This window comes from Thermobia domestica, chromosome 18, assembly GCF_964235325.1.
Source record: "Thermobia domestica chromosome 18, izTheDome1.hap1.1, whole genome shotgun sequence".
In the NCBI taxonomy this organism is placed as follows: Eukaryota; Metazoa; Arthropoda; class Insecta; order Zygentoma; family Lepismatidae; genus Thermobia; species Thermobia domestica.
This window is the reverse complement of record NC_137471.1, coordinates 122,929,574-122,956,735: the sequence shown is the minus strand read 5'-3', so window position 1 is coordinate 122,956,735 and position 27,162 is coordinate 122,929,574. Positions and strand designations below refer to the sequence as shown.

The window sequence follows — 27,162 nt, the reverse complement described above, 5'->3', positions numbered from 1 at the left end:
TTTAAAGTTAGTTTAGATCGTTAGGTCTGTGCTCAATCATTTTCTCGTGTATATGTCATTTAAAAACACCACTCGACTATTACATGTGAAGTTGAATGAGCGTAGGATATACGCAAGTTTCATGCTTGGGAAGTTCTAAATACGCGTAGAACCCGATTTATTTATTTCCGTATTGGATGTGAAACCACAATGGCTGGTGTAGCAGACATAAAGAGCAACAGTATCCTAGTTAAGGATGACCCATTAGAGGGAAAGGGATATATATATTCCATAAATGCGGATATTAAAGAAGTCTTACTTTCGCCAAAGGAAGACGATATGGCAGAAGACGAATGTATACATTCTTCCTTAAGTCCAAAACCAAACATTCACTCCGTGAAGTCAGAGCCTGCAAAAGAAGTAGAGCCTGCCAATAATGCTAATTTAGTAATATCGAGATATGAAATGGATTATGAGTCATGCGCGTCCCACTCAATTAATATGAAACAAACTACAGTTAATATAAATTCAACTGAAGTGCAAAGGTAACTTTTACAGTTTCATTATTATTATGTGAACTTCCGTAGTTGGTGTGGTTTAGTATGAATGTTACAAGGTACTTCCATATTTTCTATGCATAGTTTTTCAAGTTTTTATTGCGCAGGTATAGACTTTTGGGTTCCAGGTAGAAGAAACCTGAACTTCAAAAAAGTACGTATTGAAGCTAAACAACAATATGCAAAAGCCAAATCCAAATTGAAGCAAAAGCCAAATCCAACAATATCCAAATTGAAGCAAAACAAAATATATTAATATGGAAAAGTATATATATTGGTTCCAATACGGTTCAGGGAAGCTAATTTCTATGTTTTTAATTTTTTTTAAATATATGTCTAAAATATAGTACAGAACTATACAGATATGTCTTGGTTCGCATACGGTTACCGAAATATGCGAAAATAAACAGCGGCACCATACAGGTACGGGGTTTAGTGATGGGTAAATTCCCGGGAATATATTTTTCGGGAAGATTCCCAAAATAGGAATTTATCCGGGAATTTATGTTCAATCAGAAAGAAAATTGCATTCTATTACTATATTATGATTTCAAATTTGAATTAATTAATTTTTATATCACAGCATATTATTACTGTTGTCCACAGAGGATCCTTTAAAATGTATATTCTAAACGGTACCAAGTTACTTTATTAACACTATTATATTTAGAAAGTACGCATAAATGTATATTTATTTACAATATGTTCTATCAATTAAATATGTGTGAAAAATTATATAATAAATTATATAGTGACAGTTTAAATTTATATGTAAGTGTATTTACTCAACTTGACTCTATTACTGATATTATAAACACATTAAATTTATAAATGTTATAAACTAATTAGACTGGGTAAATGCTAGAAGATACATGTCTCACCAACTTATCAACATTTGCGCATACATATTTATGTTCACAAATTTTGCATGATACTTACTTATCTTTATATTTTAGCACGTAAAATTACCATACACGACCTTTCATTCTACCTATTTCTCGAAATTCCATACGTTAATTCACATTTAAAGAAGTCCGAGTAGGCCTTCTTCTTCAGAAATTCGAGTCAGAGAGAGGAGACAGACCGACGTCTATTACTAATGATGGTTCAGGGTTTATTAATAGCCTTCATCTCTATTTCTACATAATTCTAAATTACTTTACAAAATGGTTCCTTTTCATCATTTGTAAATTAGTACTTTGTTAATTTTGGCTGTTCTTTAGCATTGAGGGCCAGCTTTTGCACCTACTTTTTTTTGCGATATTCTATTCCGATGCGTTTGTTTTATGGTTTCATACCTTAAATTACATTACCAACATTAAATTCAGACAGCGTTGCAGAGCGAGCGTTGGCGAGTGAAGGTGGGTTAGAGCCCAGCATGGCACGTTGTTTTCTATTTTCGTTACCCACAATTCACTTTCTTTTCTCTTATAAATCACTTCCACTTACCTTTCCGTTTTGTATAAATCCCCTACTGCCCTAAAAATATGTGTTCGATACTTTCTTGACTACTTGAACATCACTATCAACTCATTTCTTCCGCAAATCATCCTACTTTTTGCTAGTTTTGGCCCCCAATTCTAAACAATTACCTTACTTTTTAGTGCAAATGAAAATGGAACAAAAAATTATATTATTAGTTATATAAAATACAGTCAAAGTATTTTAAATTTTTTAACCTCCAAATTCTTTAAAACATAGAATTAAATCATAATATATTAAAATAAAGTAATTAGTCATATTGTTCTTATAATTTGGAAGATAAAGTAAAGAAATACAAATAAATTCCTTCCCGGGAATTTATAGGCTAGGGAAAAAACCCGGGAATATTCCCATTTTTAAATTCCTTCCCACTGGGAATATTCCCACTGCCCATCACTAGGTTTACGTATCAGATGGTACAATTTCGAAAAATTAATTAACACCTCCAAGAACACATAATCTGGAATAAGCGAACATCTCTATGATATTTAGGAGTTCTATGGGGTTCATGAAACTCTCATTTTAAATTTTTACAAAATATGATTTAATAGTCTGAACAACGTTACGGATATCTGTTTACCGAGAGCTGCAAATCGGAATACTTCATGGTTACAGAGAAATTATTTTAAAAAAGCTTCAGCATAAAGGTATGAAGTATGCGTACTAGGCGATGATATTTCGAAAAATTAATTACTTAATTACAATAATAACTCAGAAGAGTTTTAGTTCAAAGCAGACCTTCACCTTATGGAATTTGGGCGTACCAAAGGGTTCGTACAACTCCTAATTTATACATATTACACAAATGTGTCTTAATGTTTTGAAGCACGTTGATAACGTGTGTCAAACAAAAGTAGAACTCGATATGCATAACGGTTTTCAACATATCGACGGTGTTATGGCAAAAGATCCTGACCCTCGAAATATTGAAAATGTTGATTTTTATCTTATGCAGCTTACCATAGGTCAGGCATAGGTGAGAAAAATATTGCAAGCTTGTATGAGCTATTAAGGCAAATGAACATTTTTTTTCTCCTGAAAAAAGTTAGAAATGAGGCTTATGACATTTTACCTTAACACCATCAATATTATAAGGAGCGGGAACATAGAGTTATGGGGTTTTCATGGTACATGATAAACTATCGGAAAATGATCATTGAAGTTTAATAAGAACTTTAGGAGGAATTTCTCCTAAAGTAATTGGTACCTCCGTGGGATTATAGAATACAGTGAAGTCTGCAAAGATCCTATTTTAGAAGATTTTGAATTTATATCTTTACAATTTCAAATTGTGTTACAAATGTGTGTAATCGGAATTTCTAGTTGATATGCCTAACTAGTGATGGGCAAATTCCCGAGAAGATATTATTCGGGAAGATTCCTAAAATAGGAATTTTCCGTGAATTTATGTACAATCACAAAAAATGCATTCTATATACTATATTATGATTTCAAAGTAAAATTCGTTTTTTTATCGTAGTATATTATTACTATTGTCTACAGAGGATCTCATAAAAGTATATTCTGAGCGGCATTATCTTATTATATTACATTTGGAGCGCACGCATAAATGTATATTTACTTACAATATGTTCTTTCTAAGTAAATATGTGGCAAAAATTGTATAGTAATTCCACATACTTTTACACCTCTAAACAGTTTAAATTTATATGTAAGTGGATTTTCTAAGCTTGACTCTGCTATTGATATTATAAACATTAAATTGTTAAATATTCTCAACAAATTAGGTTGGCTAACTGCCAGAAAACATATGTCGCACCATTTTATCAACATTTGCGTATACATATTTATGTTCACAATATTTGCAAGATAACTGACTTCTCTTTATATTTATCCACGTAACATTGTCACACACGACCTTTCTTCCTAGCTATTTCTCGAAATTTCGTGCGTTAAGTCACATGTAAGAGAAGTCTGTTTACCTCTTCAGAAATTCGAGTCAGAGACAGGAGACAGTTCGAAGTCTATTACTAACGGTGGTTCGGGGTATATTAAAAGTACTTTATTTCTACAGAATTTCTACATTACTTTACAAACTGGATCCTCTTCATCATTTCTGAATTAGTACTATGCTCTTTTTAATGCAATCGAAATGGAACTCCTCTTCATCATTTCTGAATTAGTCCTATGCTACTTTTTAGTGCACTGGAAATGGAACTTAAAAAATCATATTCTTAGCTACAAAAAGTTACAAGCAACGAATTTTAAGTTTTTTTTTTTAAACACCAAATTATTTAAAACCTAGAAATAAATCATAATAAATGAAAATAAAGTTATTAGTCATATTGTTTTTATTATTTGGAAGATAAAGTAAACAAATGGTAGTAAATTCCTTCCCGGGCATTTATATGCCAAAGGAAAAAACCGGGAATATTACCATTTCTTATTTTCCTTCCCACCGGGAATATTCCCACTGCCCATCACTATGCCTAACGGCTAGAGAGAAACTCAAATGAAAACACCATAAGTGTTAGAATTTTGGTAATAATTACTGACCCAATAAAAATTAAATGTGATAGTACCCCTTTGAATGAAATGACTACATCAGTACAATTTCTATAGAAAGACTAATACACTTTTACGTGTTCTTGCGGTAGTTTAAAAAATACATCAAGCAATGTATAGTAGTTGGAATTCCTTGTCCTTTCTAATACAGCAAGTGAGATACCAGGAATTATATTTTCGATAACGTCATAGAAAGAGACCCTTGCGCATTTGCATACTTGGATGTATGCTATAAGGAGGATAAATTACAGAAATCTAATATATATATATATATATATATATATATATATATATATATATACTAATATAGAATATGGTGGTAATTCTGAACTTAGTATTATCGTTCCCTGTGGTTTAAGTGAGTACTTCATAATAGCTTCTGCCAAAGACTACTTCAGTATCGAATTTTGTTTATGGTATTTTGAAGAATACATGGAGTGGGTAAGACAGTGACAATTCCATGTCAATCCTAACAGATTATCCGCCAATGTTCGGCGTTTTAACAACGTCCCTGAATATAAGCAATGCGATTTAAGTTAAGATAACTTTGAATTTTTGTAATAACTTTTTTATTTCTTGAGAAATCACAACACATATTAATATAATAAACAAATGATATCTGAAGAAAGTAGTTTACTATTTGATGCTGTAGACACACTTACGGCCGATTTCTTGAAGCTAGAACCGAAACTTCCGAAAAAGCGCTTGTCCACTACTTTTTGGCATTTCTTTTAATATTTCCGACCACTTCTATTTGCATATCTTTCACATTCTTGATGGAAATATGCTTTTTAGCCATTTTGCGTTTAACTAGAGCCGAAAAAAATGTTCAATGGGTCTAGCCAGAGGAACTTTTAGCGCGTTCTCGTTTTTGCCGCCAAACTCTATAACAGCGTCAGTAATCGCGTCGCGCACTTTCTTCGCATAATGCAAGGATGGCTTATCTGGCCAAAACACAATGGTATGTCCGGTGAATTATTTATGTGTCCATGGACTCAGAACGCTTTCAGTGTACTCTAAATAGCGGCCACCATTGCTTGTCCCACTTCGAACAACAACACGCGAAACTTTGCCGTTAGCCAGTTCAAAAACTTTTTCTCATACCTGTCTTCATGTTTTACGAACTTACTAGGATTAACCTGACATTTATCAATGTGTACATACTTGGAAACATTTGCGAACGCTAAGTTTTGGTAACAGTAAATTTCATCATCCATGATCACAATCTTGTTCATGACCTTATCAGAAGGTTTGCGGCAGTAGATCTTAGCACGCTTCTTCTGTTCGTCTGTATAAAATGCACTTTTACATGTTTCAACCTTGAATCCGTGTTTTTTTTTTTTTTTTTTTTTTTTTTATTTTCCTTACACTGAATTCAGAAATTTTATATTTCTGTCCTAAAAGATGGTTTGACAAGTTAGGGTTCTTCAAGAGTTCTCGTCCAATCGCAATTTTTACTTTTTGTGTACATTTTGAAATTAGGCTACCAGATTTCTTCTTTCTTGATGCTCCACCAGTCTCCACATAATTTTCAATATTCTATACACTGTACTATAAGGATATTCACACGTAAATGGTTTAAAGCAACCGTAAACTCACGAGAGGAGTGGTTCTCGTAGAATTGGATAAGCCGCTCGCGGACAGCCTTGGCCTGTTCGGCTGACATTTGCTTCCCGTTCATGTTTACGCGCATGTACTTCGCGAACACTCGTGAGATGCTCTGACGAGCAAAGGGTGAAACTTTCATTGAGATCGAATGAGTTGTTTTTGTTTTATGCATGTTTTTTGCCAGTAACCTTAACTTAAATCGCACTCCTTACCAGTCATTGTAACCCTCTATTTAACTTTATCTGGGAGTTTGATGACTTCTGCCCATTGTTTTACTTTTCTTTTTCGTACTGCAACGCATCAGTTGTGTGACAATAATGGAAATTTTAACACTTATTTATACCTGATTTATCGGCTCCTTTTCTTTTTCATTTCAAATATTTTCTCAGCAGTAATGGTGTATACCACCAATAGTTTTATACTCCCCTTCGTATCCTATCATGTGCAGCAGGAGTTTAGCAGTGTTATTTTCCTGTATTTCGAGTGGGACGACATCCTAGTGGAACGTCACCAAAGTATAATAATTTGCATACTCTGTTAGATATTGTCATATAATTTTCATTGTATTACCTAGTCCATGTACTCTTCGAATTGTCATGAAGAATACTCAATACTGAACTAGTCTTTTTGTATAAACTATGCTGAGATCTCACCAAGTACGATCATAATAAGTGCAGAATTACACCATACTTTCGATTAAGGTAGATGAATTAGTTTTCTGAAATTTCTCCTGCTTATAGCATAGATCCAGGAGTTCTTATCCGTAAGTGTCTTTTTTATGACGTAATCAAAAATAAAATTCTTGATATCTCACTTGCTGTGTTGGGTAATGACATGGAATTACCACTACTTTGAACGTTTTGATGTATTCTTTAAACTTCCAGAATCAAACGTAAAAGTGTATTAGTCTTTCGTTGGAAATTGTACTCAAATACTCATATAACCTGAAGGGGTACTATCATATTTACTCTTTATTGGGCATAAAAAGTTATTCCCGAAATTCTAACATTTATTGTGTTTTCATTTCACAGTGCCTCTTTAGCTATTAGGCATACCGACTGGAAATTTTGAGTAAACACGTACTTGTAAAGCACTTGAAAATGTTAAATATATGTTTTGGAAAGGTCTTAAAATGTTATTCTTGCAGATCTCATCTTATTCTGCAACCCCATGGAAGTAGGTAATTACTTTAGGAGAAATTGCTTATAGAGTACTTATTAACCTCCAGTGATCACTTTCGGATATTTTACCATCTAACGCATACTTGATAACTATGGCGCCTGTCTTTGTTTAATAGTATCTTGATAACCGTTAGACATATCGAGTTCTTCTTTTTTTTGGACACACGTTAACATTCTTCAAAACTGTTAAGACATATTTGGGAAATATGTATAAATTAGGAGTTGTATGAATGCTATAATTCGTTCAAACCTTATACAGGTGAATGTTTATTTTAGACTGAAACTGTTCTGGGAGTTATTATTATAATTAAGTAATGAATTTTTCGAAAATGTACAGTCTAGTACGCATACCCCATAGCCTTATGTTGTCAGTTCTATTTAATGATTTCTCCGTTACGTATTCCGACTTGCAGTTTCCGGTGAACAGATATCCGTAACGGTCTTCAGAACTTTAAATCATATTTAGTAAATAGGATTTGGGATGTTGTATTTAAAACTAAGAGTTTCACGAACCCCATAAAGATGTCCGCTTGTTTTGTATTATAAGTGTTCTTAAAGGTATTGTTAAGCCTTAGTTATAAATTTTTCGAAATTTGCCATCGAGTACGCAAATCCCACACGCCTAGGGCTTTGCTCTTTATTTCCCCATATTTCGGTAACCATGAGGCCCACCGAATTTAGGTTTTCGGTTGTGATATATCTCTGTCGTCCTTGAAATCATTTTAGAGTCATATATATAAAAATATTTAAAAATTGCAGAAATTAGGATCCCAAACTTCACTGGGGTCCCCACCAATTCTTTCATAGTATATTTTAAGTTGTTTGTTAAGCTTTAATAAGTACTTCTTCGAAATTCATGGTTCTACCCGAAAACCAAAAGTCCATACCCAACTAGTCATTAATTACATTCAATGAATCGATTCGTAAAGAACTAATTCTTCGGAACAGTTCATTATATATAACCACGAACGAAGTAATAGGAAATATGGAATTCTTAGAAACCAATAGACACGATACTGTTCAAAACAAATTCACAGGGCATAGCCTGTAATTGAAACTATGGGCTTGAAAGCAGAGTTCAGCGCTCACTCATTGTGCCAAAATACTCCAATTATAACAGGGAGAGACTCCCCTGATTCAGACGTGAATTGGTTTGTTGGTTGGAGCTTAGTCTCTTGTTCAGCGCAGAGGCAATTTCAGACGTGGACCTACATCTTACTGTGGAGTCCGAACCACATATGCTCCCACCGGGAATCGGTCCTGATTTTACCGTGCCGTACGCTAACTATATAGTTATGAGAGAATTCCCCGTAGTCACAGACTTTGGTTTTTGCTAGTGATGTTCCCGAAAAGAGAACAGTTCTATGTATGCAATTAAAACGGTACAATTCGACCACCGGAGACGTATTGTTGGAGATTTGTTGATGAGTTGTCCAAAAGAGCTTTTATTACGCTAGCAAACCTCATCCTATTCATCGTGAAACATTCAATAAGAAAACGTGGAGTAATGTAACATTACATGAATTGCTTCAGTATGCAGACATTACCGTAAAGGCATTGTTAGTCTGTGTATTGAAATTATTTTTACGTTAATATATTGAACGTGAACTACAGCTTAATAGGATACCATGCTTTATACTTCAGAAGTAACAAGAGGCCGTGTAGTTGGCATGCGGGAATATAGTAGTCGTGCTTCCTATATTACTATTACGGTTACTAGAACCAAAGCGTGAGTTCAATCTGGACCCGACGCTATCAAGAAGAGGGCGAAGAAGGGCTACACAGCCACCCAAAATAAAGAAGACATGGAAAACTATTACGGAGGAAAATCAGGCATTTGTTTCTGCTAGACGGAAAAGTCCCTTTCAGCTTGCTTCAACTACTGGACACGACCTGTATTTGTCTATATTGGCAGTTACGGTAAGGGGAGAAATACATGAAGCGGAAATCCATCGCAGAATTCCTACCATGAAAGAAGAATTCACTGTAGAACATCATGCCTCAAGAATATCGTTTTCGTTACGGTATCTGCTAGCTACGAAAGGGTCCGGGGTTATCATTATTTGGACAGACAAGAAAGTGTTTTCTTCCGCTCAAGATGGAAGTATGTCTCTGTAGCGTCCCAATTACACTCGTTATTCACTATTCTATATTGTGAAACGGGCAAGAAGTAAAAGAAGTAGTGTTACTTTTTGAGGTTGCATATCGGCAACAGAAGTTGGAAAATAGGTAGACATATCGCCTAAGATGGATTCGGAGGAATATATGGAAGTATTGCAAAGATCATTCTCACACACCAATGTTGATAAGGCATATAAATTTATGATCTGTTCATTAAAAAAAGCATCCCTCCATTAGACATATGCTACTGTAACACAGGAGAAACCAACACGAGACCAGGAAACCGTGAACAAACCACATGAAAAACTGGAGAACTCTACGACAAAACAAGACGTCATATAATATCCCTACTTCCCCGCTCAAACAGAAAAGCATAAGCGGTATTACACAATGGTCTACGTGACACAATACCAGCAATGAACCTAATGGAACAAATCATTGAATCAAAGAAACGCATAAAATGAAGGAAATGACCGAAGTAAAAACTCCCTTTTAATTTTAAAGACACAATGGTGATTAGTTCCTGGCAGTGACGATTTCAGTATCTGGCCCTGTGGAAATTCCCTGCAGAACCCTACTTCCAATTCTGCTAAAATGTTAGGAACGGAAATGATTTTTAAATTTTTAACTACCGCATGACGTAGGTTATGAATACTCTTTTCTCCCTGACAAATTTCTTGGATTCTCAACTTCAAATTTGATATGTCAATGCTATGTCCAAAATGAAGCATCAGAGTTTCAAAGCCAGTTTTCATTCTTATGTAACTGAAGGATTCTTATGTAGCCAGTTCATTATTAGTGTAACTGAAAACTTCATTAACACCCGAAGTTCATCACTTAACCTGTTTACTTTTGAAGATCGCTCAACACCACTCCAACAGACGAAATTGTATTTCTTTTTATTTTAGTTATCTATTTACTTTTTCGCATTAGGAATCATCAGTTTATGTCTTTCTCAGGAAATAGAATAGTAATAATAAATACTTTAAATGATACCATACAGTGAAAAGAAAACCAACGTTACAGCAATTTATTATAATAAAAGATTGTATATTTTTAAACATTAATCATTGTATGATCTGTCAGGAAAGTAAATGTACACCTATTTTTCGAGTCTGGCATTCCTGCGCTCCATCCGTGGAGAGTATGAGAATTAAATTAATCAAATATTTACTGAGGGGCAAAAAGAAAAGTTTAATCTGAATAAGATATTTGCAGAGGAGCACAAGCTGTGAATACGAATAGTGCATAGTGTAAATAAAGGACGACACCGAAAGAGAAAGCCAGAAACAGCTGTTAAACTTACAAAAAGGAGTAAAAATTGTCGAAGTGGTAACATAAAACACAAATACAACAAATACGCCGACAACTAAACGATCACCATGCCATAAACTTGGTGTAGTGGTTAAGGTGCTGGCTTACAAATGCAAAGGACGCAAGTTCGAATCCTCGGTAAGGACATTTTTAAAAATTTTTGTTAATAATACATACAACTCATGAGAGATGGTAAAACAAATCGTATTTAGTTTTTCGTAGCAATTATTATTGGTAATGTTTAGTACTGATAATACTTTTTGTCTTTGGGTATTGCTTTTGTTCTTGCCTTCATTTCGAAAGAGAAGAATATCCGAACAAATGCCACCGAAATTCCTCATATTTTGAATGTAAACGCCATTTGCAATTAGTGAAGAATAAAAATTGAACGTTCCGATGTAGCTGCAAAAAGTAAAAAGAAAAAGATGGAAGTCGACCATACTCATGGTTACTAAAAATACAATTTCTACATGCCTTACACCTCCCGACCACGTTTCTATGTTAGCAAGTAAGAGGCTTGTGTTTAGGTTAGGCTCGTCAATACGTTTTGCAAAGGGGCCCGGTTTAGCTCTGACGCACCACAGGTGCGAGAAGGGAGAAAATCACTTTTTCTCTCTCCCTCTGTGTGTCTATTTATCTATCTATTTGTATATATATATAACGCTATTTGTGAATGCCATAACCACCCTAATTTTCAGCGGATTGAGACGAAACTTGGCACAAACATTAATTGTTGAAATATCTTGATGAGTTCGTTAACCAGAATAATCAGATGAAAATGTTCAAAATGGCGGCCCTTCAAACTCTTAAAAAGTTCCAAGGGAACCAAATTTCGCCAATAAATAGGTATTCAGAAAGTTTGAATAAATTTTCCTCTTTTACTGAAATATTTGTGTGCAGGGACTTATTGAAATATTGGACCCGATTAATCGCCTAAAGAAGATTCACGCCCTTTCGCTACGGTCAGGCATTTTTTTTTTTTTTTTTTTTTTTGCAGGAGGGGGTTATTTTCCTATCGGAACAAGATGATTGTTAGTGATGATATGAAATTACACATTGAAAGTGAAGTAACTTGTGGAACGTGTTATTTGAAAGAATAATATAATAAATGTGCTTTCCTCTAACACAGAGAACTGTAAATCATGTATTTCGAGTTCGGGAGCCTGAATGGCGAGGAGTGTTATTTGATTTGCTTTTTAGTAACACATTGCATTGCAAATAAAGGTAGGCAACATTAGTGGTAAGTAAAACAACAACAACAACAATAATAATATTAATAATAATAATAATAATAATAATAATAATAATAATAGGTGTTGTTTGTGGCAAGGCAATATCTTTCTCAGTTCTTCTTCAAACGTAATGATTGTAACGCCATATCTCCCTTACAAACAAAATATTAGCAACTTATATCGAGAGAACGGGAAACTGTAGAGCGATGGGACCAACGTTGGACAGTATGCACTCATAGTACTCAGAAAAGTAAGCGATTTCAATGCAAAAGGAACGAAGAGTCATTGTCATGGGTAGTCATGGAGCCACGGCAGAGCCCTCTTTAGACAAAATGTCGATAGCTTATATCGAGAAAACAGGAGGTGATAGTGGGATGGGACCAACTTTGGACACCGTGGACCCATAAGGCGCATCGGAAAAATTAGGGAGGCGGGCGCCAGCCAGCCTTACTTATTTCCACATAATAATATAAAATTGTATTGTCGAAATACACACACGAGTTAGCTACTAATATTTCATATTATTATTATTATTATTAAAATAATAATAATTATTATTATGTTATTATTATTATTATCTACAGCGTCTTTTCATTACGTGAGCATGTTTGACATGAAACCAAAGAGAAAATCCATCCTGTAGCCAAAAGAAACAATACTTTCTCTCAAATGGATAAAAAATCAAGCCGAGATTGATTCGAACTCGCATGGACGGCGCGAAAAGCCAGTACTTTGTCCACTATTTTTATAACTGACTCACCGAACGCATTTCAGTAACTTACTGATTGCTAATTTTACTTGCTTCACTCGTTTAACTTGCTTTTTCTAATAACTTATAACGACAGGGACACGAACACAGAAACATTGAGAACAGTTAAAAATGATAGATGCTCTCCCGCCGAGAATCGAACCCGGGACTCCATACACCCAAGGCTCACGTGCTAGCCTCTAGACCAGCGGGGTTGGCAAAGCTCACTCCCTGTGTCGTTAGGGATTACGACCACTGTATTGCCAGCTATCACTTCTGTGGGTTGTGTACTATGATCACATGTTTCTTCTTTGCTGGAAGAACCTACATTATATGTAATACCTGAGGTATTTAGACCTACATGCTCTTCATATAATGTAATAAAAGGGTCATGCTGTCGGATTTTAATACGGAAACTGCTGTCGGATTTTAATACATGACGTATTGCAGGATACAACATGCTTTGCATTACTTGTTTGTTTGTAGACAGCTACTAGCTTAGTGTTCTGAAAGGTTGTGTATAAACTAGGGATAGCCCGTTCCGGAATTATTAGTTTTCGGACTCTCGAAAGTAAAGCCGGACAAATTCCGGAATTCGGAAAATCCGGATTTTTTCGAAAGTCGGAGTTTTTCTCAATTCCGGAATTTTCTAAATTCCGGATTCTTTCCGAATTCCGAAATTCTTCTGAATTCCGGAATTTAACTGAATTCCATAATTTTGCGAAATCCGGAAAGTGAAAGTTCCGCTTCCGAAAAATGAATTTATTTTGGTTAATATGAATCGTGGCGGAAATAAGTCTTTGACCAGGTAATGGCGACTGCTTTGAAAGAAATGGGGAGTATGAGAATTCAATCTGTCATATTTGTAGTTTCGTGTGGAGAAAGAACGAACTTGTGAACCAGTGGTTTAAGAAAAACTCAAGTTATTAATGTAAACTTTGCCGACTTCATAAAAGAAATACGAAAGACATTTTGAATCGAAAAATATAACATACAAGTTTGCAAGCGGAGGCAAAGAAACCTAACGTAACCAGACTAAAGACGAATCGTTTACCGCGTAGCGATCGCGGTTCAGTGGTCAAGGTGCTTCTGCGAATACCTGTTGCAATTTTTTTTTTTTTTACTTTAGAACTTTTGATGGCGATTGATCAGCGATAACATACGTTTTATTATATTCAGATATTTGAATACTCGGATGTTTCAATACTTGAACTATCAAATCTTCAGGAATAATAATAGTAATAATAATAATTATTATTATCTCGTAGAAGATTAAAAGCTAGAAGCTAAATTATCGCTCAGGTCATACCATTACAAGCAGAAACGTGACATTTGGAAAGAATATTTCGGTTTGGTTTAATGTTGCTCACGAGAAGAGGAGTTTCTCATCTCGTTTCTAAAGTGAACTTTGTGGTGGACAAACACCGTGTGCGTGGGTTTTCTCGGGGTTCTCCCGTTTCCTCCCACTTTCTTCATTCCACCGTTTCATTCATTACTCATCATCACCGTCTCCTTTAGCCTAACCGGCATAACCGTGGGACGTAAAACTTAAAGATTTCATTTCATTTTTTCGTCTCGTTTCTAAAACAAATAAAATAACATGAGAATTAACATTTTGCATTCGAGACGGGTCAGGGCTAAATCAAAATTTTCGTCTCTCTTTGGAGATGAGAATCGAGACGAGACGAAAAATATCGTAAACATTTCCCGTCTTGTCTCGATTCTCGAAATGGTGTATGTCCATTCTTTAAGTAACAATTGCTCTGTAGACTGAATCTCATAGGCTATTTCGTTACATTGTATTTCAGAGCTCATTGAATTATGCTCTGTGTAGGTATTTTTGTAGCAAAGCTTTTATATTTACCTCTGCATATTCTAAAAATTAGTTTATTATATGCCCAACTGTTGCGTGATATTCAGTTATATTTATTACAGTTATTTTCCTCAAAACATACTTTCTACATGAAACTTCAATGAAATGTTCTAGTTTAAAATGTTGGTAGTTGCAGAGGTGTGTCTTGAAGGTACGGAACCCTTTCCCCGAAATCTCTACTTTTAAGTAAGTTTTGCCAAATTTCAGGGCTAGTTTAAAACTTTTATTATTATTATTATTATTATTATTATTATTATTATATCAACACCATGTATAATCTTTAAAAGATATACGGTTTGTATCTGAATAGTAGTAAAAGCTAATTGACTGTCGATCTCGGTCGTCTGGAAGTCTTCAGGAGGCAAGGACATCGGTCACGTTCTGGATTTGAGTTCCGAAGGGGCAAGTATTCGGGCTCGAGCAAAAAATTGTTAAAAGTTATAGGCTTCAGCCAAAAATATTCAAAACAGCTGGGACCGGGTTTGGGCTTCTCAACGGCTCGAGCGGCTCGGCTTACAGCTCATTCAATATCGAACCGAATCGCGAAGTGAGCCGAGCCAACAGCTCACCCAACCGAGCCGATTTGAGCCATCGGCTTAGTTGAGCTGAGTCGAAACGTGCTGATGAACTAGTTTCAACTTAGCTGGCTCGAACCGGTTCACATGAGCCGAGTAGGTCACCCATCCCAACCGAGAAAGCTCGAGCCATCGGCTCAATTGAGCTGAGTCGATGGCTTGTTCCAACTAAGCCGGCTCGGGTCATCGGCTCATCCCAACCGAGCCGACTCGAGCTGTTCGCTCAGTTGATACGAGCCGAGCCGGTTGATATCACTACCCGAGTTGGTATTCTGCTTGGGCTCAAGAATTCGACCGTGCAGATCTCAGCCTTGATTTTAAGAACTACAGTATATACTTATATTGGTGATTACGACATTTGAGGCTGTCTCGTAATAATAATAAAAAAAACTCTTGTCTTCTCGTTATCTAGACGAGACGAGATATACTAAAATTGCCCCACGAGATGCACTAAAATTACGAGATGAGACGCACCTCTGTCGTGAGCAACACTAAAAGTATTCCACATTACTGCTCACATTTCTCATGGCTTTTGCTTTCCAGACTGATCAGGCCAATATTTCAAAACGAGTTAAAAAGAGCTGAACGAGTGAGCGAGCCATTATCAAACTCAACTCAACTCGAAACTCGACCTCGAAAACAGCGACTTGGCTCGGAACTCAATTCAAGCAAATTACCTTTGACTCGACTCAAATTGTACTCGAGTCGAATTGAATTTTGGCTCGACTTGTGCTCATCCCTATTCGTGTTTGTATTTTATGTTTCCACTTCAACAATGTCTACTCTTTTTTCTCCTTTTACCTGCTGTTTCTGGATTTCTCTTTCGGTGTCGTCCTTTATTTACACCGTGCACTATTCTTATTCCCAGCTTGTGACCCGCTTCAATGTCTTATTCAGTTTAGGCTTTTCTCCTTACCTTGACTACACATGTGATTGATTTAATTCTCACTTTCCGCGCAGGACCGATGAAAATTTTTTATTTTTATTATTATCATTATTATTATTATTATTATTATTATTTTTATTATTATTATTATTATTATTATTATTATACTATTGAACTTGCACGTTGAAATTACTGTATAATACGATATCATTTCTGTAATTTTACTCCATTGTATGTTATTTAGTTTATTAATGGGCACTAAATTGTCTCCAGATCAACGAATAAATTAACTACGGCATGCACTTTGGTGGAAATATCATTACAATAAGATTATTGGTTCGTTCCAAACATGTTCATGTAATGATATTTCCACCAAAGTGCATGCCGTAGTTAATTTATTCGTTGATCTGGAGACAATTTAGTGCCCATTAATAAATTAAATAACATACAATGGAATAAAATTACTGAAATGATATCGTATTATACAGTAATTTCGCCGTGCAAGTTCAATAGTATAATAATAATAATAATAATAATAATAATAAAACATTTTCATCGGTCGTGCGCGGAAAGTGAGAATTAAATCAATCACATGTGAAGTCGATGTAAAGAGAAAAGCCTAAACTGAATAAGACATTGAAGCGGGTCACAAGCTGGGAATAAGAATAGTGTATGGTGTTAATAAAGGATGACACCGACAGAGAAATCCAGAAACAATAGGTAAACGAAGAAAAAAAAGAGTAGAAATTGTTGAAGTGAAAACAAAATACAAATACGAATAGGGATGAGCAGGAGTCGAGCCAAAATTCGACTCGACTCGAGTTCAATCCGAGTCGAGTCAAAAGTATCTTTCTTGAGTTGAGTTCCAAGCCAAGGCGCTGTTTTCGAGGTCGAGTTTCGAGTTGAGTCGAGTTTTATAATGGCTCTCTCGCTCGTTCAGCTCGTTTTAACTCGTTTTGAAATAATGGCCTGATTAGACTGGAAACCGAAAGCCATGAGAAATGTAGGCAGTAATGTGGAATACTTTTAGTGTTGCTCACGGCAAGGGTGCGTCTCCTCTCGTAATTTTAGTGCATCTCGTGGGACAATTTTCGTGTATCTAGTCTCGTCTAGATAACGAGAAGACAAGAGTTTTTTTTATTATTATTACGAGACAGCCTCAAATGTCGTAATCACCAATATAAGTATATACTGTAGTTCTTAAAATCAAGGCTGAGACCTGCACGGTCGAATTCTTGAGCCCAAGCAGAATACCAACTCGGGTAGTGATATCAACCGGCTCGGCTCGTATCAACTGAGCGAAGTTGTTGTATTACTATACATCTGCTTTCGCCCCTGTCAAATCTGGTCGATCTCGTTGACGCGACATATTTGCTTTTTAATACCCCTTTCTTCGTTTACTGAACAAAACAGAAACTATTCTGAAATATACTACTGCGCATGCCTCGTAGATAAATATTTCTGATGCCAATAGTTTCCGTTTTGTCCAAGGAATGTTCTTTTTCTTATTCACAGCATGACCCTTTTATTACATTATATGAAGAGCATGTAAGTCTAAATACCTCATGTCTTACATATAATGTAAGTTTTACTCTTCCAGCAAAGAAGAAACATGTGATCATAGTATACAACCCACAGAAGTGATAGCTGGCAATACAGTGGTCGTAATCCCTAACGACACAGGGAGAGAGCGGTGCCCTTCCCGCTGGTCTAGTCGCTAGCACGTGCGCCTTTGGTGTATGGAGTCCCGGGTTCGATTCCCGGCGGGAGAGCATCTTTCATTTTTAACTGTTCTCCATGTTTCTGTGTTCGTGTCCCTGTCGTTATAAGTTATTAGAAAAAGCAAGTTAAACGAGTGAAGCAAGTAAAATTAGCAATAAGTAAGTTACTGAAACACGTTCGGTGAGTCAGTTAAAAAAAAAAAGTCGACAAAGCACTGGCTTTTCGCGCCGTCCATGCGAGTTCGAATCAATCTCGGCTTGGTTTTTTATCCATTTGAGAGAAAATATTTCTTCTTTACGCTACAGGTAGTCCACTCTTCGTATTTTTCGCTGTCGTTCACAGTTAAAGTAACTGACTATTATTCTTTCTACGAATGAAGATCTTCTCTTTGGCTTCATGTCAAACACGCACACGTAATGAAAAGACGCTGTCGATAACAATAATAATAATAATATGAAATATTAGTAGCTAACTCGTGTGTGTGTTTCGACAATATAATTTTATATTATTATGTGGAAATAAGTAAGGCTGGCTGGCGCCCCCCCCCCTTATTTTTTTTCGATGCGCTTTATGGGTCCACGGTGTCCAAAGTTGGTCCCATCCCACTATCACCTCCTGTTTTCTCGATATAAGCTATCGACATTTTGTCTAAAGAGGGCTCTGCCGTGGCCCCATGATTACCCATGACAATGACTCTTCGTTCCTTTTGCATTGAAATCGCTTACTTTTCTGAGTACTATGAGTGCATACTGTCCAACGTTGCTCCCATCGCTCTACAGTTTCTCGTTCTCTCGATATAAATTGCTAATATTTTGTTTGTAAGGGAGATATGGCGTTACAATCATTACGTTTGAAGAAGAATTGATTAAGATATTACCTTGCCACAAACAACACCTATTATTATTATTATTATTATTATTATTATTATTATTATTATTATTATTTTACTTACCACTAATGTTGCCTACCTTTATTTGCAATGCAATGTGTTACTAAAAAGCAAATCAAATAACACTCCTCGCCATTCAGGCTTCCGAACTTAAAATACATGATTTACAGTTCTCTGTGTTAGAGGAAAGCACATTTATTATATTATTCTTTCAAATAACACGTTCCACAAGTTACTTCACTTTCAATGTGTAATTTCATATCATCACTAACAATCATCTTGTTCCGATAGGAAAATAACCCCCTCCTGCAAAAAAAAAAAAAAATGCCTGACCGTAGCGAAAGGGCGTGAATCTTCTTTAGGCGATTAATCGGGTCCAATATTTCAATAAGTCCCTGCACACAAATATTTCAGTAAAAGAGGAAAATTTATTCAAACTTTCTGAATACCTATTTATTGGCGAAATTTGGTTCCCTTGGAACTTTTTAAGAGTTTGAAGGGCCGCCATTTTGAACATTTTCATCTGATTATTCTGGTTAACGAACTCATCAAGATATTTCAACAATTAATGTTTGTGCCAAGTTTCGTCTCAATCCGCTGAAAATTAGGGTGGTTATGGCATTCACAAATAGCGTTATATATATATACAAATAGATAGATAAATAGACACACAGAGGGAGAGAGAAAAAGTGTTTTTCTCCCTTCTCGCACCTGTGGTGCGTCAGAGCTAAACCGGGCCCCTTTGCAAAACGTATTGACGAGCCTAACCTAAACACAAACCTCTTACTTGCTAACGTAGAAACGTGGTTGGGAGGTGTAAGGCATGTAGAAATTGTATTTTTAATATCCATGAGTATGGTCGACTTCCATCTTTTTCTTTTTACTTTTTGCAGCTACATCGGAACGTTCAATTTTTATTCTTCACTAATTGCAAATGGCGTTTACATTCAAAATATGAGGAATTTTGGTGGCATTTGTTCGGATATTCTTCTCTTTCGAAATGAAGAAAAGAATAGAAGCAATACGCAAAGACAAAAAGTATTATCAGTACTAAACATTACCAATAATAATTGCTACGAAAAACTAAATACGACCTCTTTTACCATCTCTCATGAGCTGCATAGATTATTAACAAAAATTTTTAAAAATGTCCTCACTTAAGATTCGAACCGGCGACCTTTGCATTTATAAGCCAGCACCTTAACTACTACACTAAGATCACGGCATAGTGAACGTTTAGTTGTCGGCGTATTTTTGTATTTGTGTTTTATGCTCCCACTTCGACAATTTTTACTCTTTTTTTCTAAGTTTAACAGCTGTTTCTGACTTTCTCTTTCGGTGTCGTCCTTTATTTACACAATGCACTATTCGTATTCACAGCTTGTGCTCCTCTGCAATGTCTTATTCAGATTAAGCTTTTCTTTTTGCCCCTCAGTAAACATTTGATTGATTTAATTCTCATACTCTCCACGGATGAAGCGCAGGAATGCCAGACTCGAAAAATAGGTGTACATTTACTTTCCTGACAGATCATACATATCTTGCTTTGCCAGTTACAAATTAAATGTTAATCTCCTATTTATACAGAAATGTTTGTTTGATTGCAGTCGTCTATGTTATAGATATATGTGATTATGTAACAATAATTTCACCTGCATTTCTGATGGCGAACTTGCTGAAGAAATTAAGATTATATATATATATATATATATATATATATATATATATATATTCTTATGTGAGGAATCGAGTTTGGATTTTTGTTAAGTTAATCATCGTATATGAATACGATTAATGATTCCCATATTGCATTGATACAAGTCGCAATTTAATTGAAATTTTGCTTACTCGTATGTATATATGATGTTGGCTTCAGATTGTATAAACACAGTAATGGTAATATTTAAATATTTGTAGCCATTGCAAGAGAGGTCTTTTGGGCCAATGAAAGGATACTGATAACATTATTCTTAGTGTCTTCTCTTACACTGTAAACCTCTTTTCGAATGGATGGTATTTCCCCAGAAAATAATTCCATAAGGAATTAGTGATTCGATCAAACCAAAGTATTTAATTTTAATGCTTCCAGTCTTATGATCGTACTGAGTTGCCGAAAGAAGTATACTTTCGTCCCTAGTTTAATCTATAAACTATTGATGTGTTCAACCCAGGCTAAGTTTGAATCTATTATCAATCCCAAAAATTTATAAGTATTAGACACTTGTATGAGTTACCCATCTAAATTTATGTGTAAATAATACAGTAATGGGTTTCAAATATGTATGCTGCTGACAAAATTGCTTTCAAAATAAATGTCGCTTTCAGAAAAGCGTATCTAACAGATACTGTAGATTTTTGGTAAATGTATATAAGTACTCTCACGTACAGCCAGCAGTGAACCATTCACTTATAAATAATATTTAAATAATGAAATATTTTGCAGAAATAAATGTTTCATTTGAATTAATGCAGCTAGCAGAAAATATTTAATGCACGTATCTCAGACATAATTTCCGTGCTAATTGTTAAGATATGGAAGAATTGTTTGGAAATGCTTCTGTTCTCACCTACAGCGCGCCGAACTTTTTTTTTAAAATCGTACAAAAATAACCGGACAAAGAATAGTTAACTCGAGGATCGGTCGAAAGTTACCGTTCCTTGTTGGAGGCGTGGAATTCATTAGAGAGACAATGAATGCAAAGTTGTAGTGGCTCAAGGATATTCTGAAAAAAATTGCAACTCATGCTGTCTTACAACAAAATACAACAAAAATAAACACTATAATTATAATAGTTGCTTGAAGCAGAAACATACAGAGGATCCCGCCAAAAATAAATGAAATATTACACTGGAAAGCAATACATTGGAGGCAATACACTGGAAAAAATGCATACATTGAAGACACCAAGACTTTGAGTACGACTTTTGGTACGATGTACTGGTCAAAAATGAACATTTTGATAGTCGAAGCAACTATGCGAAAATGCGTTGGTTTCAAGGTATAGCCTCGAAAATTCGTCGGATAGCATAAAAGTAACTATAACAGTAGAACGAAGTACTGGATCAAAATCTGGACTACGGTAGTATTTCGTTGTTTGGCCTTTAGAGTCAATTAACATAAAATAAATGAAATTTTCACAGACGTACTTGTAGAAATTTTTTCAAGGAGAATAAAAATGTGAGAGGCCACTTTGGAGTGTATTTTCTAAATGATTCGATCGGCAGAGGATAACACTAAATAGCAATTTAATTTACATTCATTTTAGAATACGATGGAAACTCATCAGTGGTTTCTGACCCCGCAAAGAATGCCTGGAAAAATCTTAGGGACGTGACTAGCGCAAGGGTATCCCTACAGAAAATGGATATTGACTCAATCTTAACAAGTACAACATTAATTCGCAATTTAATATATTTATCTTAGTTATTGAAGATGGTTGAAAGCTGCGAGTGGTTTCGCTTCCCTCAAAGAATGCCTGGAAGAACTCTAGGGACATGAGTGGTGCAAGGGTATTGCCACAAAAGTTGAACTATTTCTAGACTTGCAAATTATGTTCACTAATTTTACGTAGTTGCTGTAATGAAATGCTATTTGGGGACGTAGTAGTGTATCCCGTAAATGTATTTGCTACGTAACGTAAAAGGGAAATGGGGATATTGTAAAAATAATAGGATTAGTTTAACCTGTACCGAATATCCGGACTGTACTGCTTTAATCGTTTCCATATTTCTTTCAGCCTTAATGTCTTTGCCCGCGATATTGTATAAATTTCTTCAATGCGTCACAGTTAATTACGATTTATGCTTTATTGTAATTTGTTGATGAAATCAACGATATACTTCTGTTTCTTTAGAGCTATGCTTGCAACGCCACATTCCTCTAACCTATTTTTTTAAAAACATATCTTTAATAACGAAATATTTCCTTAGACAGGATCTTCGACAATTGTCTCTAGACGATTGGCCATTTCTATATCAATCGGCAAATTACCGGAGCTCTGTTGCAGCACAGCCATTTTTGGACACTAGTTCTATATCTCAAAATATCTATTTTGTCATTCTCCATCATTCCTGGAAGATGTCTCTAAACTCAAGTTGTTTTCATCATACGCTCTTTTTCCAGCTCATTTTTAAATCCTCGTGATTAAGCGGTTAGCATATGCGCCTTTAGCATGAAAGATGTGACTTCGATTCCCAGTGCGAGCTCATGTAGTTCGAATCCTGCGGTGAGCTATAGGTCTACGTCTCATACAGCATCGCCACTAAAAGGAAGGTAAACTCAAAATCCAACGCAACATCATTATTATTATTATTATTATTATTATTAATAATAATATTGTTATTATTATTATTATTGAAGAATTGGTTATCACAATCTACATTTTTTCCTCTTGATTCTGTATAAGGCACGCGCAATTGCAAATTTCCTTTTGAGGTGCCCTACTTCCTTTCTACTTTCCATCCATTTCCACATTAGTGGAATCTTCAGGTCAATAATTAAATATGTATTTTTACCGACAATTGTTTTTCCAGTTACGGTCAGTTTTATGGTAATCGGAGAAATTATTGGCACACACTACCTCCGAACCGAAGCATTTCCAAAGATTTCCAAAGAGTGATTCCGTGTATAAAGATAATTTTTTTCTATCATTTTATTCTTGGTTTCAGTTTTACAGCAGATCACGAAAAACAATTTTATTATTATCTTTAGAAGCTGTTATTCGGCAAGGAGAAAACTAAAAAAAAAAACGGAATGGTTAATTATTCCAGTTCGAACAATCTGGATATTGTAGGGACAGCATCTTTTGTTACACAAATTCGTATGAAATTCACATAAATAAAAACTGCTTGAGTTCCATTCTACAGCATGTATTGAGAAATGCAGTGTCGCACTTCTAATAATATATACACAGAAACATACATGAAGAGCAGGAGACACTGTTTCCTATTTTCTGGAAGTTAGTTTGATTATTGTGCTCAGAGAAAGAGTAAAATCTACTGTGTATAATTGAAGTAGAATTCAGTTTAAAGAAACACTGAAGGTCTCATCCACTATACCAAATAGAGCGTATTAACAGGTTTCCTTTAATTTTATAGAACTCTTAATAATATTAAAAGCTTTTAGTCTATATGTCTTTTTACCACCTCGTTGTTCACATTTTATGCATATAGTTTCATAAAATTTGCTCACTTGAAATAAGGATTTTGATGAACTTTCTTTTTGACTTAAATATTTTTAATCTTGTTATTGATTTCAGTACTTCTAGCATCTCTTACGAGAAAAATGGGGAAACGACTCGCGAAATTTTTGATATCAGTAGACACACTGAAATTATTAGCAATGAAAAACGACACGCTTTTCAGCCAGATGGAAGCATTGTTCCCCAGAACTATTATTTGAATTCCCAAATGGTGAAGAAGCACGACTTAAGCCATAAAGTGGACAAGTCATATACTTGCCATGAATGTAGCAGGGTTTTCTCTCGAAAGGCAGATATGAATAAGCACATGGTAATCCATTCGGGAGAGAGACCACACACTTGTGAAGAATGTGGAAAGTCGTTCTCTCATAAGAAAGTGTTGAGAACTCACATGCTTACCCATCTATTGGTGAAACCGCATACTTGTGGGGAATGTAATAGATCTTTCTCTCATAAACAATATTTACGAAGACACATGTTGACCCATACCAAGGAGAAGCCATATAGTTGTCAAGTATGTAGCAGACGATTTTCCTGCAGAACTGGATTGAATGCTCATCAATTTACGCACACTAAGGCAAAACCGCACAAATGCAATCAATGTGGCAAATGCTTCTCATTTAGGACAAAATTGAAGGAACACATGTTAACTCATACTTTGGAGAAACCACATATTTGTAAAGAATGTTGTAGAGCGTTCTCGGTGAAATCTAACTTAACAAGGCACATGAAAACTCATACCTTAGAGAAGCCATATATTTGCCAGCAATGCAATAGAGGTTTTGCTGCGAAATCAATTCTGATGTATCATATGCAGACACACAAAACAAACAAAGAATACACATGTGTTTGCTCTGAGTGTCAAAGGCCATTTTTCCGTAAATCTAATTTGTGGGAACATATGTTAACACATGTATATGCAAAGTCACACATTTGCAACGATTGTGGCAAATCGTTCTCGCGCAAAGGTGATGTGGCAAAGCACATACTGATCCATACTTCGAAGAAATCTTATACGTGTGATATGTGCTCTAAAGCTTTCCCACAATCATCATATTTGAAGAGACATCTTCTAATCCACGAGAAAAAAGTTGCTTACAGTTGCCACTGCGGTAAAAGTTTTTCTCTAAAACAGACATTGAGAACACATATATTGACTCATTCAAATCGTAAACGGTATACTTGCGATGAATGTGGAAGATGTTTTTTAGGTAAGACAACGTTGAGATTGCACATGTCATCCCACACATTGGATTATCCATATATTTGTCCGAAATGTGGCAAAGCTTTCTCTCAAAATTCAAGTTTGAATTCTCATATTAAGGATATTCACACATATTACAGACCACATATTTGCCCTCAGTGTGGCAAGGCTTTCGCTCGTAATTCTGGGTTAAAGTCACATGTTCTTACCCACAAACAGTTGAAGCAATATAATTGCGAGGAATGTGAGAGGAGCTTTTCTACTAAGTCTTACTTGAAAACTCATTCGTTAACCCATATCAAAAACCACATACATGCCAGGAGTGTGGTAAGTTTTTTTCTCAAAAGGGAAGTTTGAGAAACCATATGTTTACCCATACACCGGAGAAGGAATTCGTTTGCGAAATTTGTTCGAGGGCCTTCTCCCTTAAGTCTACTTTGCGCACCCATATTTCAACTCATATATTGGAGAAACCATACGTCTGTAACCAATGTGGCAAGGCCTGCACTCAGCATTCGGCTTTAAAGAGTCATATGTATACACATACCTTAGAAAAACCTTATACATGCAACGAATGCAATAAATGTTTTTCTCTGAAAAGTATTTTGAGAAAGCACATACTCACTCATTCACTGAAAAAACCACAAGAAGTCCTCCGTACTGCAAGTGCTTTTGCATGAAACTACGAGATATTCATGATAAGAAACGCATTAAGTACATTAGTCTCGCTATTATTCGACAATGGTTTTTCATTGGTAATTGTTCTTCGTATAGAATAAAAACCCAATATAAGAAAATGTTTGCAATTTCTTCTATTTGAAACCTTAATTTCAATAGATTTCATTATGAAACATCAGTGGTTACATTGTTTTACGCGTGCGACACACGTTTTATTATGAAACAAACTCTAGTAGTAAGTTAAACTCACAATCCCTATTGCAGATATTAATGTACTCCTACGGGAAACAATCTTCGTTGAATAAGGGAAGACCTCTCGGAAATTAATACCAAAAATCGTGTTGGCTCTTGCAAGTCAATGGGAACATTTTTTTCTAAATTTGCGAGACCTAATATTCCCACGCAAAACTGCAAATACTAGATACATGGGATGCCTTTTAAAAATAAGAGATAGTGCTAAGACTTCTTGTTCAAAATAGTGCTTTCCCTATGGTTCTCCTATCATTTGATTATATCTTTAAAGAATCTGCTGGATGCTGCAGAATATACGACATTATTTTCTACGAGATTTCAACTTGCATATTCACTACCTGACTAGCATTAACTGTTTTCCAGCTATCAGCCATTATTTCTCAGAAACTTTCAACTTTTATTGTAAACTAAAACTTAGGCTTTAGCAAGTTATTATACAGGGTAGTCCAAAAGTAGTTATACAATACCGTACTAATCACCTCATTGCATTTTACATCATTTCTTATTCAAATCCATCAGGTAGACTTAGTTTCTTTATTATTTGTTCTTAATGTCCTGTTACTTATGCCTTAAGCTCGGAACATCCGACGCTAGTAAACCCATAAACTAGACTATTGTACTAGATCCATACAGGGGTGTATACCTACTTATGGGCCACCCTGTATTACGAGTTGTGTAACTTCATAAAGGACAAAGAGAAAAGCAAACACAAAACTTCAAAAAGTTTTCTATTGCAAACGCAACAATAATAAATAAAAGAAACGATCAAATGTTCAGAAATACGTAGTTTTAATTAGGACTACTGTTTCCTTTGCTTGTGTAAAAATAACAGGCATAACGACGCAATGCTCAGAGGATGGTGTTTTATATGTTTCTTAAATGAAGAAAAATCTTCGAAAATTATTTTTAAATAACATTTTTACATATGCTGGGACAGTGACTTTTATTTAACCTCATTTCCGTGAGCACTCTATTTCAGATGCCACCTTTGACGTTTGTCCTTGAATGCACAATTTGTGCCATTTTAGGTCGAATATGGCAGTGGTAAATATAGAATGCTAGTGTTGGAGGGGAATATCATGAATGCTCATATGCTCATAACTCGGATTGGAACTTTTCAAGAAGATGCCAAGT

The 27,162-nt window shown here is 35.3% G+C and overlaps 1 protein-coding gene across 1 annotated transcript; it reads left to right on the top strand.

The window, feature by feature from the left end:
• LOC145675010 (uncharacterized) lies at nt 1-27,162 on the top strand. The gene is made up of 2 exons (XM_081745375.1): nt 1-524; nt 23,952-27,162. The coding sequence occupies exons 1-2, from the start codon at nt 190-192 to the stop codon at nt 25,453-25,455; spliced, it is 1,839 nt and encodes a 612-aa protein (XP_081601501.1). The 5' UTR covers nt 1-189; the 3' UTR covers nt 25,456-27,162.

Excerpts from the sequence above, each read along its gene's own strand:
- LOC145675010 (XM_081745375.1), top strand. The coding sequence starts at position 190 with ATGGCTGGTGTAGCAGACATAAAGAGCAACAGTATCCTAGTTAAGGAT. Across the intron at positions 525-23,951 it reads AATTCAACTGAAGTGCAAAG|TACTTCTAGCATCTCTTACG; the intron begins GTAACTTTTACA and ends TATTGATTTCAG.